The sequence below is a fragment of the Nelumbo lutea genome, chromosome 4 (genome assembly GCF_056320005.1).
Source record: "Nelumbo lutea isolate HS-2025 chromosome 4, American lotus-T2T, whole genome shotgun sequence".
Lineage (NCBI taxonomy): Eukaryota > Viridiplantae > Streptophyta > Magnoliopsida > Proteales > Nelumbonaceae > Nelumbo > Nelumbo lutea.
Genome location: NC_142687.1, coordinates 8,008,291 through 8,027,639, shown reverse-complemented (window position 1 = coordinate 8,027,639; position 19,349 = coordinate 8,008,291). Strand labels below are relative to the sequence as shown.

General features: G+C 34.7%; 1 protein-coding gene across 6 annotated transcripts in view; it reads right to left on the bottom strand.

The window, feature by feature from the left end:
* Positions 1–1,524: 1,524 nt before the first annotated feature.
* LOC148853710 (uncharacterized) overlaps positions 1,525–19,349 on the bottom strand; it is a 33,121-nt gene continuing 15,296 nt past the window's right edge. For 4 of the 6 annotated variants that reach the window (XM_088983764.1, XM_088983766.1, XM_088983765.1 and 1 more), the window contains exons 2-9: positions 15,510–15,877; positions 14,033–14,227; positions 10,129–10,266; positions 9,946–10,032; positions 7,860–7,949; positions 7,276–7,334; positions 2,380–2,530; positions 1,525–2,292 (exon numbers count right to left, since the gene is read on the bottom strand). In XM_088983764.1, the coding sequence (XP_088839890.1) occupies positions 2,221–2,292; positions 2,380–2,530; positions 7,276–7,334; positions 7,860–7,949; positions 9,946–10,032; positions 10,129–10,266; positions 14,033–14,227; positions 15,510–15,857 (1,140 nt within the window). In that variant the 5' untranslated portion in view covers positions 15,858–15,877 and the 3' untranslated portion in view covers positions 1,525–2,220. The remainder of the gene's footprint in view (positions 2,293–2,379; positions 2,531–7,275; positions 7,335–7,859; positions 7,950–9,945; positions 10,033–10,128; positions 10,267–14,032; positions 14,228–15,509; positions 15,878–19,349) is intronic. The other 2 variants (XM_088983768.1, XM_088983769.1) reach the window with 1 other exon arrangement.

Below are 19,349 nucleotides of genomic sequence, written 5' to 3'. Positions count from 1 at the left end.
GCGGATTTTTCTTACAACTTATGTCTAGTTCCATACCACTAAATTCATAGTGAAGCAACGGATAACTTTGTTCTGTACAGGATTGTCAATGAATGGAATTGCATCTGAGTTCACTTTGAATCCAATCTGACCATAGTTTATACTCATCTTGCTAGAGATCTCAGCATCTGGGTTAGAGATAAGCTTGTAAATGATACCTGAAAATCTATAGCCTGATATGACATTTGATCCAAATATCTCAGATTCAGAGATGTATTTATGTAATCGGATCGGATTCAGATTTTGCAATCTACATCCAATTAATAATTGAGTGAAATTGCCATCCAATCTTGTTAAAATCTGAAGCCAATTATATTATAATATTTATTGATTTTAATATACAAATTTTATATAATTATATTTTAAATTATAAAAATATATTTTATATATTATATTATATTATATTATATATAAATTTATATATATCATAAATTCAGTATGTATATTTATATTAATTTATTATACATAAAACTTTTTTATTTTTTTGTATTAAAAAAAAACAAATGCAGTCAGATTAAATCTGAACCCAACCTGAATCCATTATGATTTTAATTCAAATTCAAGGTCTTCAAATCTGACCAAATTTCATATCAGATTCAAATGCAACTTTTCAATAATCGAATTGGATCTGGATATCCGATCTTCCCCATATTTCAGTTTTTTTCAAAAACTTACAAGTGGAGGAATAGAAGAAAAAGTATTGCCGCCATTACTCTACCTCTGGATTACATTTCCACTTCCTGTTCCCTCGGTTGGAATAGAACTCTTCGAGTAATCTAGAACCATCAGTAGGGGAAAACGCAATCATGTAACTGCCCAATCTTCACTTATTCCGGGCAAAATGTCTTGAGAGATATCAATCAAAGTGGGGCACCATCAATTGTTGAAAAATGCAAAGGTCCGTTTTGGGTAGTTTACAAGTGGGGGAAACACGTTAGATTGGGTTTTATGCTTTGGATTCATGCTCTAAAACGGTAAAACCAAAGGATTTTCTTTTGGCTTCATGTCCCAATTCTTTGTTTCAAATGTTTCATTTAAAAAATTTAAAGAATGATGGATAAAATAGTCTTTTTCATCTTTCTGTTAACATACGCAGATAACAAGGGAGGTTTTAATCATTTGTCAGCAAACTTAAGGGTATTGTAAGACAATTTCTAAACAGTAGAGATGAATAAGTTAATTTCCTAAAGCTTAAGAGTATTTGAGAGATTTGCCCTTTAGTTTATCAATGCTATTCAATATCCTATCACAATTTTGATTTCTCTTGGAATCCGTTATAAATCTCATAGATAAGATTCAAATCAATTCGAATATAAACAAATCAAATTTGGATCTACTCTGTCTCTATCCCATTCGATCCAATCCCCTACTACAGGAAAGAATAAGCTAAGGAGAAATGACAGGCCCTACTGCATCCAAATACTCGTCAAAAGGAAAATATTCATGAAAACATGAACTCCACGATGTAAGACAATCAATACCAAGTTAAAATCATGAAACAAAGAAGAAAATATTAATAAAACGGTAGCATGTGTTACTTTTTTTTTTTTTTTTTTACAGAACAGACATTTCTGTTGGTGTAATGCAAGCTAATCAAACAATTTTGCATACATGTATATGCAGCTCAATGTATATCGTAGAGCCTGCATGTTAAATCTGACGTTGGTGGCAAGAGGTCAAACAAGGACGGACCCAAGTAAAGCAGGTTGCAACTGTAACACCAGAATTGGTGAATTGGGTGATACAGCAAATGTGTCAGCAAAGTAGCTTGCAATCCGCAGATGTTCAGGAGAAAAACCTCAAGTTCATGCTCATACATCTATGTCACTAAGCCAAAAGTTAAACCAGAAAATCAAAATATTTACAGATTATGCAATATTTCAGTGGCTAGATGTCCACAGCACTTAGTACTACTAATAGCCAAAAAGATGGCCTTCTTGTTTTCGGTAAATACCAAAATGATGCATCGTGTGGTTCTTGCCCCATATATTGTACAAAGGGGAACTTGTTCGACATGCGTAGCTTTAAGATGTCCCAGAACTTCTCTACCTTCCACTTAAGAAGGCTCTTGTTGATACAACACCTCATGCCATATTCAAGAAGGTTTTACCGAGATTCCTGTATCAAGATAGAGAAGCCTAGAAAGAAAATCAGAAAAGAAATGGGGAATCCAGAGTGAACTTATGGTGATAGCTTTTCAGCATTTGCAACTGCTTCAACATAGTAGTACAATCTCCAAAGTGTCGCATTGTCCTAAAGAACCCATGAAACAGATCATTAGTATTAGGTCATATGTAAATATACATGTACGCTGATTGATCACTTAAACTTTGATATTACCTCCTTTTCCAATTCAATACTTATCTCTTTGCAAGAATGACTTTCTTCCTGCTTATTGCGTTGGACAATTTCCACAATGCGATCAAGGTTTTTTGGGGGCAGCTTCTGGATCAAATTTCTAAGTTCTTGCTTCTCAGTGAGAGACATTGGTCTGCAAATAGGGAGGATAGATTTCAGTATAGGCAGGGAAACTGAAAAGCCAGAGGTGAAATCTTTAACAACCAAGAACAAGCAATAAAAACATAGAAAAGTAGGGATAAAAATAGATAATTATTCAGGTTATGCATGCATAATCAAACTCTACACTTCTGATGGAAGAGATTTAATCCAAATGAGCTACCCAGGTTATGTACATAAATCCTATAGAGGTACTTATTCTGACTTAGAAAATTTAATATATAAGCCATCATCATGCCTGAAACATGTTTTTTAGATCTTATCCATTGAAAAAAAAAACATGTTTTCTAGATTTTAAAGTTATGTATTATATGCAAAAAAGCAGAAGATTCGGGCTTCACATAACTGGTGGGTTCCATGCACTACTGAACTGGAAAGTGTAGGAAAGGTATTTTGGAAGATATTTGGTGTTCATCATCCATTGCTTTAAAAATCTTTAAATAACTAGAAAGATAGCTCCATCTCTTAAAGGTGAAAGGTGACTATGCTTCACTGTAAAACAATCCAAGAAACACCAACTTTCATGGCTGTTAACAGGGTTGAAGTATCTATAGTATCATACAATATGTACCAGTTTTCAAAAACATCGATACTCCAAATACTATGAATTAGACTATTTTAACCGTTTTAAATGTAAATATATAATAAAACATACCCACTTACAAATTGTCATACAAAACAGATGAAACAAATTAAGTGTATCGATTCAATAAAACTTTTTCGCATAATGAGAGTACCAATACTTTGAACCATGGATGTTCGGGATATTATGCCCAGATAAAGGTGTGGCACGAAGGAGACAATTCCACATTTAAAGGCCTAGGGCATGGAGATCTGTCATACTCAATGTTTTAAAAGCGCAAAGCACAAAAAAAGCGCAAGGGGCAATTTATGCCCAAGGCGCAAGGTGAGACACGCATCTTTTTTATGCAAAGCGCAAAAAATACAAAAAAAAAAAGCTTAAAAAATCAAAAAATTAAAAAAATATTAAACATAATATTAATAAAAAATATAACTTAAATTTTAAAATAATTTTTTTAAAAACCCATTATCTAAAATTAAAATACATAAACATAGCATGTAAAGTGTATTCCTCTCAAGGATTTAAATATTGACACGATACGCCCGATACGGGGCATATTGTATCGGTATAGTTGACAACGGTACGGGATACGCTACGAATAGAAACGTATCCCCTATCCCTTAAGTCATTCGTATTGCACCTATATGGATGCGTATCGGCATGTATCGTACTATATCAACCGATATGCATTGGTACAAGGCGATACACATGAAACACCGTGTCTCTCTATACTTCATAAAAAATGCGGCTATTCCGATTCAAACCCAGGTCATTCGGACGTGCCATTTTTCGCTACACTCTGAACCATCAGGCCAGTCTTTATCATATGTTACTAAATAGAATAAAATAAATTTTATTACGTTTTTGTATTGACATACAATTTAAACAAAAAACACGTGTTTACATTTAACAATTCTAACTATTCCAAGGAATAACATTCAAAAATAGTATTTTATAAATTAATAAAACAAATAATCTATCAAGTCCATATTTGTATAAAAAGATGCTTTTTAATATCAATAAAATTATACAAACAAAATATTAATAATAAAATTATTATTTTAATATTTAAATTGCACATGATATGCATTTTAAATTTTTATACATTTTTAAAAATTATTAATTAATGTTTTAATTTACACTAAAAAGTAATAACAAGATATTTATTATTTATAAAAAATAAAAATATTGTTTACAAAATAAAGAAGAATATAATATTAAAATGAATCTATTAAATTTACTACATTTATTTCAAAAAATGATTTTTTATTTCAAATTATTTATAGAAATAAAAATATTAACAATTGAATAATTATTTTAGTAATTAAAAATTATGAATTTGTATAGGATATGTATCTTAAAAATTTTAACAAATTTGATATACTTTAAGTTAATATTATATTTTTTTGAATTATGTTTTGGTATTTTAATTTGCATTTGAGAATTTAATATTTAGTTGCTTTTTTTGTTAATGTTAAAAAATTGAAATAGTAAAATAAAAAATAAGTGATATAATAATTAAAATATAATATGCACATGTGTTTAGTGTCTTGGACTCTTGATTGATGCATTAGAAATAAAATTATATGATATCTAGGCATCTCAATATATTAATTGTAATATATTTTTTTATAAACACCATTAAAATATAATTTTTCTTTGTATTTATATACTATTTGTGACTATATTGGTCTTAAATTTAGTGTTATTAATGTATTTGTGGAATTTGTATGTATTTCCCTAATGTATCCATCTGTTTTCATATTTTTCGTTCATATCCATGCGTTTCCAAAGTGTATCTGTATCTGAATTCCCGGATACTATACCCGATGTCAATACTTTAATCCTTGATTCCTCCCTCCTTTAATGAATGATAGGTTCCACTGGACAAACTATTACCATGTTTCATTGTTTGGTGTTGTGAACTTATTATTGTATTTTTCATTTTCTTTTTATAATTATATACTGTGGAAAACTCATTAGTAGACTCCAAAGCTGCTTGGTAGCTTAGCCAAGAGTGCATTTCAAAGGCCCAGGCTGTTTTGTGTTCCTGGTGATTGTATTCTAGTTTACGACTTGTCCATTGTGGGGGCTGTACTTGAATAAGCCCCTCAGTCCTCTCCTTGTATTCTCCTTTAATTCTATTTCTCCACTTTTAACCATTTATAAATTTTAATTATTGATAATAAAGGTGCCAAGAAATTAGAGAATTTAATGAGAATTTTTCTTTGGGAGCCAGGGGAGGAAAAAAAGGATCACTTAATAAATTGGGGAATAGTGTGTAGGAGGAAAGAGGAAGGTGGATTGGGACGGGGGAATTTAGTTTTGAAGAATAAAGCAGTCCTGGGAAAATGGTTGTGGAGATGGCCCTTAGAACAGGAGAGACTTTGGCATGAGGTGATAGATAGTATACATGGCAGTTTGGGAAATGGATGGGATGCCGGTGTATCGTGTTGAGCCACTCTGGCAACTCCTTGGAAAGCAATTCAGAGTATTCTTTATCTTTTCCTCAACTATATCAGGTATGATGTCAATTCTGGTACTTCTGTTTTGTTCTGGGTGGGCAATTCTGCCCTTAAGGACAATTTCCCTTCTCTAAATTCCATTTCTTGCTACAAAGGCAAAACAATGTCTCACTTTCCTCCAACATCTAATTCTCCATATCCTTTGAGATGGGACTTTGGGTTTTGTAGAGGTTTGAGGGATCATGAACTCTCCTGAGTTTCAGACCTGTTGTCACTACTTGAAAGCGTTTTTCTAGACCCTTCCAGTTCTGATGTGCTTCCTTTTTTAAGTCCCTTTGCTCTCCCTCGGGACAAGTGGGTTTCCCAGCTAAGGAGATTTGGTCTAAACCTGCACCTCCTAAAATTATTATGTTCTGCTGGGAGGTGTTCTATAAGAAAATCAACACTTCAGACTTATTGCAGAAGAAAAGGCCTTCTATGTATTTGTCTCCTGATCGGTGTGTACTTTGCAAGGCTAATGGTGAGGACTGCTCTCACTTACATTTAACCTGTCCTTTTTCTGTTGCTATTTGGGGTTGGATCTATGCTTTGTTTGGTTGCACATGGAATTTGACCACAGTCATAGATCAGATCTTTGATCCTTCATTCTTTGTGTGGCCCACAAAAATTGGTAAAACAATGTGGAGGAGGATTAGAGCTGCTGCTTCGTGGACAATTTGGGAGGAAAGAAATGCGAGGATATTCCAAGAGGAAAGAAATGTTCAAAATGTAAAGGATTGCATTATGACCAGGGCAATCCATTGGTTGAGATCATTAGATTCCTTCAAATTATATTCCTTTGATGACATGTGGAGGAACTGGATGGCTGTGGCTAGTAGCAGTAACAGAAAGAACAGGGTACTAGATGTGTGGGTACCTCCTTCAGAAGACTGGACAAAGATGAACCTTGATGGTAGCAGCCAAGGAAATCCGGGTCCATCAGGGATTGGTGAGGTGCTGAGAGATTTTAGTTTTATTCTCATGCTCTGTGGGTATAAGAGACTCTAATAGAGCTGAGCTTCTAGCGGCAGTACAAGGCATTCAGATTGCGGACCAGTTAGGAGTTCAAAATTTGATTATTGAAAGAGATTCCAAAGTTGTTGTGGGTTGGCTAAAAAATCCAGATTCAGTGATTTGGTGCCACAGGAATTTTATGAGGAAAGATAAATGGTTCTCAAGGAACATGAATGTTAATTTTCAGTGGGTGGGTAGACCAGCTAACAGCATAGCGGATGGGTTAGCTAAACAAGGGGTGTCAAGGGAACGTTTTTATTCTGGGCAGCTTTGTAAATTTTTTGTTACTAGTCTGAGGTAGTGCATTGTTGTTGTTGTGGAGAGGCACCAGCTCGTGCCCCTCCTTTGGGCAAGCTGTATTGAAATATCTTATTGAATTTCTCGAATAAATTTTCAATCATTTATCAAAAAAAAATTATTGATGATAAAGGATGCAACCTTTCTTATATATGTAAGGTGGACACATAAAGCGGTCAGCCTTGGTGGTTGTTTTTGTTTTGTTTTTTGGTTCTTCATCTCATTGTGATGTACTACTTTATATCGCTCTCATTGGTAATTAAGCATTTTGATTTTGTTATTAATCAGTATATGCATTCAATTACATGTAAAATACAATACCTGCATTTTGACATTACTATGTCAAGAAGTTCTTCAAGCTGCTGCTCCATGTGCCCTAGCTGGAAACAAGTAACTTAGTTCAGCTAGACACATCCATAATCATTCTTTTTAGGTCCCTACAACTACATGATCTTGGCATTGAGTGAGGCCTCAAACCAAACAACTTAATATCATAAAGACAAGAATTAAGAGTGAACTATTTAACAATATTATGAGCCACATGTTACTGCCTATAATTGATAAAAAAAAAAATGTTACTACCCATATCACAAGGACACAAATGTCTGTTGGTGTCTGTCAGTGATGCAGGGCATCCACTGTGCCATCAGAAGAAAACACATTACAAGTACAAACACCAAGTCAAGAGCAAACAATCCATTTCATACATTATAATACATATCTTCGTTCATGTAAGGAATAACTAGTTATGTAAAAATTATATGAATTATATAAGAGTTTAAAATAAGAATACATAGTATACCAGATTCTATCAGACAGATAAACACAGATGTTCAGACTTCAGATAGCACATTACACAATATGGATGTACCTACAAGTAATTAAGAATAATTTCATGGAATTACCTTTGCAGATAATTCATTGGAATATCTCTTTACAGTTTCCACAGCCCTTGGTCCGCAATTATCTAGGAGAACTAGTAAGTCATCCTTCACCTGAGGAAACAAAAAGAAAACATGGTACCACACTTTATCAGTCACTTGGGGCACAGTGCAAGTACTCAAAAGTAGGGACCAACATGGGCAGCCCAGATTTTGATGCAATGACCAGACCTGACCCTGGGTCCACTGTATATCAATTAAGAACAGGCCAGGATTTTGGCTAGATACCTAGAATGCTCGATCAAGCCTGGCCTGACACTTTACATGTACCTTAATTATAAATACTAGTTGAGGAGCATGTGCAAGAGGGGAGGGAGGGAGAGAGAGAGAGAGAGAGAGAGGGTGTGAAGAGAGTAAAATAAATGGACTAGATTTTTTGCATGGTGGTTTGATTGTGAAACCAAGGCAAGTATCAGCATTGTATAGTAAAGAAGATGATATTTAAGTTTTTTTTTTTTTTTTTGAAGATTTATACATGTAATTGAGTGGTGCTAAGGTGATATATCCGTATATGATCTTGTGGTGACTTTATTAGGCTTGGATTTAAATCTCTCCATATACTCATGTTTTTTTATAAATAAAAGAGAATTTAATACTAAAACAAGATTGAAGAGAAAAAAGAAAAAGAAATACAACAATCAATACATCCGGACCCAAGGCACGAGATGCGGTCCGGGTATAAAACATGAATTGCAACTGAGCCCAAAACAACTGATCCCTTCTCACCCCTTCCTTTGGCTAAATAGTCAGATAGTCCATTCGTTGACCTCCTTTCCCATTGAATCCTCATTTCCATATTGGTAGTCAGCAATTCAATTCTCTTGATAGCCTCCCTAGAAGTCCATATTACTGTACTCGGATTCTTTCAGCCACCCAACCACTAACTTAGAATCCCCTTTCAATGAGCAATTTGTTAAGGTTCAAATTTCTAGCAATCTGTATCCCTTGTAGCATGGATTGGAACTCAGCTTAGAATTCATCTGTTTCTAATAGACAAAGGTCTCGCAGAAATATAACATATGATTGCATATCCAGTCCAACCCTCCCAAGATCTCAGATATTTGGGACCAACATTGGGTAATGATCTTTTTTATATCTTGAATAATCAACACAATACGAAAATGGAAATGATAAAGATTACACCCAGTGCTACACATAGCCCAAGACAGCCCACAATCACCTACCTCGTAGGATTTATTCTCAGAACCCATTCTAGATTGACATATGGAAATGCTCCAAATAAGAATGTTGATGTAGATGCAGATGGCCCTGACCAATCGCGGGACTCACACGTGTCAGGCTGCACACGCCAAAGCAGATCCAACTGGCGAATGCACACTGCCCAGCTCGACAAAACTCAAGGAACCAATAGCACAGGGCCACTTGGCGGCCTAGGATGGCCATGCACCCCACGTACGGACTCAATCCCCGCCATCCGAGCTCACCTACCTCCAGGCGGTTTCAAGTATAAATATGGGGTGACCCCCCTCCAGGTAAAGGATCAAATACTTGAGCTCTCTCACTAGCACTTGAGATTCATTGCTCTCCAGTGACCTCGTCTAGGTGCCTGCACCTCAGACCTCGTCCACCTCGCACCACAATACTAACTTGACCGTCGGAGTCCTCGCCTCGGGTCTTCACCTGAGGCCTCTGACATTGCTCTCCTTGCAGAACCAACCCCATGATCCTCGCCTACCTATGATATCAGACACCGTGGACCTCGGATATCCATCACCTCGGTCACAAGTCCTCGGCTACACCCGTCCTCGGACCGAGGTACAGTGTTGTCCTCGGCCAAACCGAGCATTAACAAATGTAAACAAGATCTTCCAAGCCAAGATTTAACAAGATTAGGCTAAAATAATTCAACATGGCAATTTTAATCAATAAAGTCCATATTATTAGTTTTTGGGTCTGAGAGAGAGAGAGAGAGGGAGAGTTGTCCTTCCTCATCCAACTTCTCAGTTTCCCTATCATATATCTGTGTAGTTACTCTCTTACTAAAGCCAAAAACCTAAGCTTAAAGAAACAACAATCTCAATGCTAGTACCTCTTCACTTTCCTTTTCTTCTCTGTTCAAATCCGAAAAAGACATCTTTTTCTTTTTGTATCTCATCCAGCAAGCATTACATAGAGACTGAAACAATAACATAAACCATGAGAAACCAATATAACATCAAAGGAAAAGAAAAAGGATGAGAAAGGAACCTAGGAAATGGATTTTGTCAAAAACCTTAGGCCCAGCATGACCACCCTTCCACTGAGGGGTTTTTGTAGTATGACATTCAGCACATCTCTTTTTGGTATCACTAAGCTGGCTAGATAAAACTGCATCACTGTAGTCATTGCTCATGTCTCCAGACTCTGATCCCTGTGCCAGAAGAGGAACAGCTATAGGTTCTCTTAAATTAGAAACAACAGCATGTTTGTTCTCCCTATTGAAACCCAATAGAGTAAATGATTCTGCAGTTTCAATTGCCATAATCTCCAATTCTACTTTACATAGCTGAAGCTAGGGGCAGGGGAAGGAGTAAAGGGCCCTCAACATCGTCTGTACAAGGCGACTCAACTGCCCGATAATGAAATCTCCAGATTTTCTGTTAAAAAAAGGCAGAAATTACACTTCAGGAGACCATCATGGTGTTGTAGGGCTGAGAATAATTTAGTGGTCTTGGGCTAGACTATGAATCATTCCGTAGATGTTATCGTATCTCAAATATACAGTATCAAGCATTTATGCATGTTATCCATGTTATCTAAGTTTTATTTTCAGAGTTTTTAATAATTTTTAACATTCCAATTGACTTAAACTACAAATATACAAATTTCTATTGTGTAGTAAATATAAATATACTTTAGTTTTCCGATGTTTGGTTTTCAACTTTTAAATATTTTAGTTTGACTTGATCTACTCTCACTTTTTTTACTAGGCAATTGCTTACCAAACTCCAAAGTTCGCAAGTACTAAAAGAAACGCAAAATTTTCTTTTTGCTTTTTTGGTAACAAGGAGAAAAACTAGTTTTGGAATTAGAAGTATTCATTTTCCTTCTACTAAATTAACCTTATTCATTCTACAGATTTGGTGCAATCTAACAAAACCTACCTGTACAAAAGAACCTCTGGATCCGTTAACATGACTGAATTTCATCAATGGGGATTATCTAGCCATATTAAAAAGAATTTAATTTAGCTTCCATTAAAAATCAAATTATTTGCTTCCTAAATTTCCTAAAAGGTTCAACTTTGCTTAAAAAAAGTTACTATCATCAACAATTTTTGGTTAATGTAATCAATCTTTTGTTTAAATTTAAACTTTACTTTATAATTTCATTTTTGATCATTGTGGCTTCTCTTAAATTCAAGGAATCACAAAAAGATAATGAATATTAGATTTTAATTAGTTTTTTCTATTATTAACATGGTTCTAGTGTTTAAATTTTAAAAAGTGCGCGCTGTACCTATATATTCAAGTTTTCCCCTATTCTCTCATTCCTTTTATCCTCCTGTTTTTTTTCCTGAGAAGAAATCCCAAGATGTGATAATTTTTCAGTCAAATAGAGCAAGTTGAGAAGATACATGAATGCTAACCTTATGGGCATGCAGTCATAAGGTACTGCCACCACTGTCCACAAGGAATTGCCACACCTGATCTAGGTTGTGTTTGGTACCATTGCCATTTCAGGCACAAACGCTTAGAGAGGCAATGGCATTACATGTCAAAATGCAAATACAGGCATTTTGACATGAAACTTCTTCAGTCGGCATCAAGAATCAAAATTTTGATACCAATGGCATTACAGTGTCAACCAAACAGAAAATTCACATTTAAACTCAAAACCCCTAGGTGGTGCTGATGTAGCAGCGTTTCAAGTAGAAATAGCCATGGTACCATTTACCAAACGTCACCCTCATAAATGGTGCAGAGGCACCCTAATGCACTGTCAGAGAGAGAGAGAGAGATGTGGGTAACTGGTTTAATGATCCATATCTTAGTTAATATGAGACTTGGAAGGTAGCTCAGAGACAATATCAACATCTACCCAATGTTCAAAATTTCGATATGACACCCAATACAGGGCTTGTTATATTGTATCTTTTGACTAACAATATGCCTATTCTAATGCAGTTTTAAGAAATTCTTTCTTTAATAATTAAAGAATATAAAAATAGCCCCTTAGTGAAATTTTGGGAAAAACTAAAAAAAAAAAAAGCAAAAGGTTCAAAGTATCAATACACCTCTTCCAGCTTTGCATAGTGTATCGATATTTTGAACCTTGCATAACCTTACAAATAAAACCTCTTGAAAATATATTTCAAGGTGCAACAGGTTACCTCATAAATGCAGAGCTTTTAATTAATGTTTTAAAACAGAGAGACACGACACAAATCATTCCACTATCCTAAGGCATGAAGCATAAACCAGAACACAAGATGCACGAACCTCCCAAGCATGGGTTTTTAAATTATTAAATAGTTGAAAATAAGTAAAAGATAAATAAATATAGAAAATAACCAAAAAAGGAAGTTTTGTAAAATATCAGAAAAATTCATTTTTTTATCAATAACTGAATTTCATTAAGAAAGGAAAATAAAAAGGTACGAAGAGGAGGAGAGGTAAACACTCTTAACTCTCCCCAAACAAATATACACACTTACAAAACAGCCCAAAACATATGATTTCTTCCTACCCCTTGTTTAGCCAACAAATCAGCAAAGCAATTAGCATCTCTTTTTGTCCATATCAAAACAACTTCCATTCCTTGCATCAGCCACTTAAACTTTCTTTTTTTCGTTAATATAGTCCCACCAACCCATCTCCTCTTTCATATTTGCAATTTCAAATAATAAAATCATCACAAATTGAAGTCTCAGCACATGAAATATCATAATCCATTATTATACAAGTACCATCAGCCATCAATACATGTGGTGTGGCAAACCAGAATTTCAGAATTAACATTTTACATAAATTGCATTGCATTAACATAAACAAGTGTGTAATCTCATACTCGAATGAATGTAAAAGATTGAAAGCAATCAAAGAAATTGTGCCCCCACTTCTATTTACAATCTTTTACAATAAAAATTTAAAGAAACAAATTCACAGGGTTTTCCTTTGTATTATATTAATATGTAATGGGGCATATGATAAAATGGTGCCCCAACTTATATGATATTTTCTTGTAAAAAAATTGCTTAGAAGGTAAGAGCATATGACACACAAGTCTCATACAACGTGTATACCTTTTTAAGTACCTCCGGGCTAGAGGTACGCCTTTACATTTTTCCTTGCACCCCACCTGGAGGAATTCCTCCAGTGCTTTTCACATGCACCTTACATGGGCTTATGAGTGTAGATTTGTGGGCCCTCGGTCCAAGGCTCCCATTAGCATCAGATGACTCCACTACAATGTGTATAACTTTCTAAGTACCTCCAGGCTAGAGATACACCTTTACATGTTTCCTTAGGACCCCACCTGGAGGAATTCCTCCAGTGCTTTTCACAGGCCCCTTACATGGGTTTATGAGTGTAGATTTGTGGGCTCTTGGTCCAAGGCTCCCATTAGCATCAGATGAATCCACTACCATTTTGAAAGATGCATAGATGCACCTGTATCTCTTTTACAATTGAGTTTTGTGTTGGTATAAAATAATAAGAATATGACATGTCATTGCTTTATTCTTGGGACCAGTGGGAGTAGGGGTTTCTGTTAGAGCTGAAATGTTTTCTGCTCTGCAAGGAGTTTAAATTGCAAAGGAGATGAATTTAGAAAATTTGTCGATTGAAGGAGATTCTAAGTTGGTAGTGGGGTGGCTGGCTGAAGATGTGGTGCTACAGAAATGAAATCAAGAAATTCAAATGATTAATGAGGAACACGAATGTGATGGTACATTGGATGAGGTCAGAAAATGCAATGACTGGTTGTCTAGCTAAACAAGGGGTGAGCAGGAGCTTATTGTATTGGGCCCAGCTATAAGTTGTTAAATGTTACATTGTTGGGAGAGGTTGCATCTCACGCCTCTCCGAGGGATGATTGTAATACTTAAAATTTATTGATATTAATAAAGCTTTTAACTTATCAAAAAAAAATAAGAATACAAGAAATTTTGAGACAGGGCAGTGACATATACAAACCTCTCGATAGAACCCACAGCCATCAGTTCCACAATATGTCACGATACCACTCATATGGGGGGTAGAGGATAATTTCTGCTTCTTACTAGGAGGTTGGATCACATCCCTATCAAATGTTCTTGAACAATTCTGTAAGTGCTCTTTGTCCTTTAGATGTGCTTGTATCCGGCACATACGGAAGACAGGACCAAGCATCTGCATACAGTATATTATGCATTACTATTGTAACTACAGGATTATTGAAAAACTCACCATAAGCTGAGACGCATGGGGAATTGAAGAACCATAGAATCATTTATGTAAAACGTGTCCTAACCAACCAAAATGAAAAACAGCCAAAATACCAAAACATTCAATCACTGGAACTCCTTTTGGACAAAGTCATGCTGTCAAAATCATGCAAATGTATGGTCATACCATATATTTATCAAGGCGTCGCCGAGGCACCCTTGGCTGGGCACCTCGCCCAAACGCCTTGACTTTTAGCAACTAGGCGTCTGCCGAAGCGACTAAGCGCCCCGCCTAGGCGACAAAAATGACAAGGTGGGCGCCTTTTATAATATCATTTATAATGATGTATCTTTTTAATGTATGTATTAATACATTTTATTATACACTATATATCAAATTAAAAAATATGCTTTGTTTTAATGTTTTACTATTGAAATTTAAAAGATCAAAGGGTATTGAGGTGAGAAAAAGAAAGAAAGAAAGAAAAGAATTATAAAGAGGCTCTGTTTTTTTATTCTATTCTCTCTCTCTCTCTCTCCGATTAAATAAAACAGAAACTCCGTCCTTGGTTTTTCTATTTTACTTTCCATCTTGAATATTTATCATGTAAAGCTAGCCTTCTTTAGTTGCTAATTGATATGAAATTTCTCTATTAAATCCTTATTATAGCAGTATTATTTTTGAAAATAATGAAATTAGTATATGAAAAGGATTTTTATCTTTTAGATGTGATGATTTGCTACATTTTAGAGGAAATTTAATGTTCTAAATAAAGAGAAATTATATTTTTTCAATTAATGTACATGCTGAATGGTATATAAAACTAGGGAACTAGCCAAAAGTAAGATTTTTATGTTAAAAATTTTTATCGCCTAGGCGACTAGGTGCCCCAGTCCCAGTGTCACCCAGAATCGCCTAGACGCCTTGAAAACTATGGATCAAACATTACCATTGCAATTTATCAGTCAAGTTTAGTTCACTATAATTAAAGATCCAACTGACAATGCTTCTGAGATATCCTCATCCAATAAATGACCCACTGACCTCTTACTATAACTGGACTTTTGAAATGCTTAGATAGGCCAGCCAAACCATATAAAATCAAAAGACATGACTTTGTTTCTAAAACAAGCAAAGAATTCATATGATTTATCATGCACATAGTAGCAATTCACCAAATCTACACCTATGATTGATCTGTTCTTGCATGAATATCTGTGCATTAAAAACAAATATCCAAATATACCTCATCAACTTCCTGACTCAGGGCAAGCACAGCTTGCTTAAGTGATGCTTTCAATCTTTCTCTCTTGATGTCTGGAAGCCCATATCCAATGCTATTACTAAACAAAGAATTTGAACCAATAAGGCTGTTAGCATCTCTACCATTACAATTTGGGTCAATTATGTCCTCAACATTCTCCTTTGTACATGTCTTTGAAGCTAACATAGAAGCATCAAAAGAAAGAGGCAAAAGATCATCTTCTTTTTGAGAGGATAGCTCCAGTATTTCACGTATATAGTAACCAAAGTAATTAGGTCCTACTTCCTTCTCTTCAGCATGAGCCACTGAATTCTTTAGAGTTTCTGACATCACAACAGTATATAGCTCAGCTGCACACAACAATTACCATGATCAAATTGAAAAACTTGACTGATGTGACAGTGGTTAAAAGTTATAAGGAGAAATGAGTGAAGTTCAAAAGAGAAAGCAAGCTGACATTGTTCCAGCAAAAGAGGACATTGAGGTCAATGAAAAGCATAAGCCACACTGATGTAGGACTGGTATCTGATATCAAATGATATAGGACTACCTGCTCTGATCCTAAACTATTGTGTAGGATTGATAGCTTTAATACCAATTTGATGTAGGACTGCTATGTTCCAGCACTCAATTGGTAACAAACTTGAAAGAAACTAAAAAAATAAATCATGATTACATGGGATTAAGCCCAAGGTTTGGGTTTGAGGGGCTAGGGGCAGAGGCAGATATAGGAAAGCTGGATGAGAGTTTGTTTAGGGTTATATGGCTGTATGAAGTATTGAAGTGATTAGGGAGCTAGTTTACTGCTGAAATTCCTGCAATATAAGAATTTTTCTTTTCTTTTTTTGTTTTTTGAAGAAATGTTAGGTATATCAGTATATGTATTTCAATTCAAAATAGGGGTGAGTCCCCTCAATAGGCACTATAAGCTTGGCACCTATACAGTAATTGTACATTAAACTAAAAAGAGGTCTTAAAATCCAAAAAAAAAGATCAAAGAACACCGCAGACTACCCCATCACCTATAATGGCAAGTAATTATATATACAAAAATAATTACTAGAGAGAAAAAAAAAACAATATCTTCAAATTAGAAGGAAATTTCTTCGGACTGTTCTAAAGGAATGTTTAGGTTGGTGAACTAAAGAAAAGGATTGAACTTGTAGGGGTTTTGAGAAGGTTTCAAAATTATAAACTTGTAATATCTAGGCATTTTAGTGAGATTTTTTTTTTGGAACTGTTTTACTGGGATGAAAAGGATCTTTAGGTATGGGGATGACTGAACCAAACCTGTTTTTTATCAGTAATTTAGCCTAGCTTTCACTAAGGTTTGATAAGGATGATTTAGAGAGAGAGTTTATCTCTAGAAAAGGTATGTGGACGTTAAGAATTGAAGGGAATTGATAGGAGACTTACCTAGGATCAATTCAATCCTTTATTTGATGATGAATGATGGCTTTTCATTGCTTTTTCCCTAGTCTTTGATAGTTGAGCTCAAAAAAGTTGAAAGAGAAGACAAGAGAAGAGAGAGAATGAAGAGAAACCTAGGAAAGTGGGGCTCGCAGTCTCTAGCATAGTCGTCAAGGCAACTAGGTGATTCTAAGGGATAGTGGATTGTCTAGTCGCTTAGGAAACACCTTTTTATTTAAAAAAAAAAATCAAGGTTTTAAACTAATTCTTTAATTTTAAATACCAAACAACATGCACATAAATTGAAAAATAACAATACTCTTTACTAACAACATTAATTTTCCTCCCAAAACATAATAAACCATTGTATTTAAGAGATCATGGCATTTTAAATCAATTATATTCAAACAGCATTATAACAAAATTAATATTCAAATACTTGAACCCACTTCTACATATATTATTCTTTTATGTAATCAATAAAGGTGCAAAATTACTCATCAAGAAAATAAATATTTAATAGAAAATTTCATGCCAAAAATTATTAGCAACAAAAGAAGACTATAAGTTTATACAATAAAATAATAATGAGAGAGATACAGAGTATCAAAAATGGTAGAAGAAGGATCAGCGCCCCTTTTCTAGTTAACGAGAGAGTAACGACTGAAAAATGAAAAGAACTCTTTATCCTTCTTTCTTTTTTCTCTTCTTAAAACCCTTGGATCTTTTATGAATCAATAATAAAACCCTAAACAAAGCATAAATAATATGCATAATATATGAAAAGATGTACTAAAACACATAGTAATAAGATGTAGCAACAGTGATAATGTTTTGACAAGGTGCCAACTTTGTGACTTTTGTAGCCTAGCCAGGTGCCTTTTTAATATAAGCCATGGCATCCAGGCAAGGCATTCCACCAAGGGCATGCCATGCCTACACATGTTAGGCAATGAAATCAGTAGATAAAAACTCTCACTCATATGAGAGATGCTTGGAATCTCCTTTCTTTGGGTTCCAGTGGCAGTTTCATAATTGGGTTCTCAAGATGTAGGTATTTGTTTCAACTTTTTAAGTGCCAAGTTAGAGTAGTGTAATGAAAAAAATTTCTATATGATGTTTGTTTCTGGCTGTTTTATTAATTGAGTTCTCTAGATGTAGATATTTGTTTCAGCTTTTTAGAGTGTTACTGAGTTAGTGTTATAAAAGATTTTCTTCAAGTTGTCTTAGCACATGGGATCTGCTTATGATGAAGTTCTTCTGTTAAAGTTGTAGGTTCATCATTTTGCTGTCACCTATGTTACAGTACCAAAACTTGTCCATCTTCAGTAGTTTCAACGCCATTAGATGGGTAATAGTAGGAAAGTATCTCTTTGCTGATAAAAAAATAGTACGAAAGTGACTCTAAGATATAGCCAATCCTCTCTTCCTTAAATAAGATTTTGTAAGGCCATCCAGATATAGAGTGAGTGAATGGTTTATGCAATAAATATTGGGTTTTCATCTTCTTCTCTGCTCTTTTTCTTGGGTAAGATCTAAACTTTCTTGCACCTCTTGCATTCAAATCTAATTTCTTTGCATCCTTTCTTGAACCTTAAGACTCTTTTTGTTTGACCTTGATTAGATCTTGGTTCCTTCCTTGATTCCTTGCTTTGTTGCCATTTGCCTTTTTGAATCATTTTTTATTTCTTATAAACTCTTGATAGCAAATTATTCTTTTTTGAAGTTATTGCTTGCTAAAACATATTTTACTACCTTATCCTTTGATTCTTGCTTCTATTTGACTCCCAAGATTTGTCCTCAAGGGAAAAGAAAATATTGTTATATCCCTATGATAAATCACCCTACCCTATAGGTTTCATAACTATCATTTTGAAACCATTGATTAAAAAAAAAAAAAAAAACTTTTCATTTAACACGCCTAAATATCTATTTATCCTAATTTAGGGTCATTTCACAACCCTAATACCATTGTATCAGGGTGGTGCCTAAGCTACAAGGCACCCATGGAGGGTCACCTCACTCAAGTGCCTAGCTTTTCTTATCAATAACATTAACTTTCATTGAAAGGAATAATGGTGAATTACAAAGTGTACAAATTGGAGATAAAAGAGCTTATGATCAATATCAAAAATCTTTACAACTAAAACCAAAAAATCTGATCCATCCCAACCCCTTGATTTGCCAAAGAGTCATCCATGCTGTTAGCCGTCCTTCGCACCTATTGAATTCTAATATTTATACCACTGATTATACATTTAAACTTTTTTGACTCATTTTTGTACATCCACAAATTGTTTCCCTTGTTTAGTAGCCACTTAATCACCAATTGCAAGTTCCCTTCAACAATCAGTTTTGTACATTCAGCTCCTTTGCTCTATTTTCCCCTTCCATAACTGCCATCACTTTAGC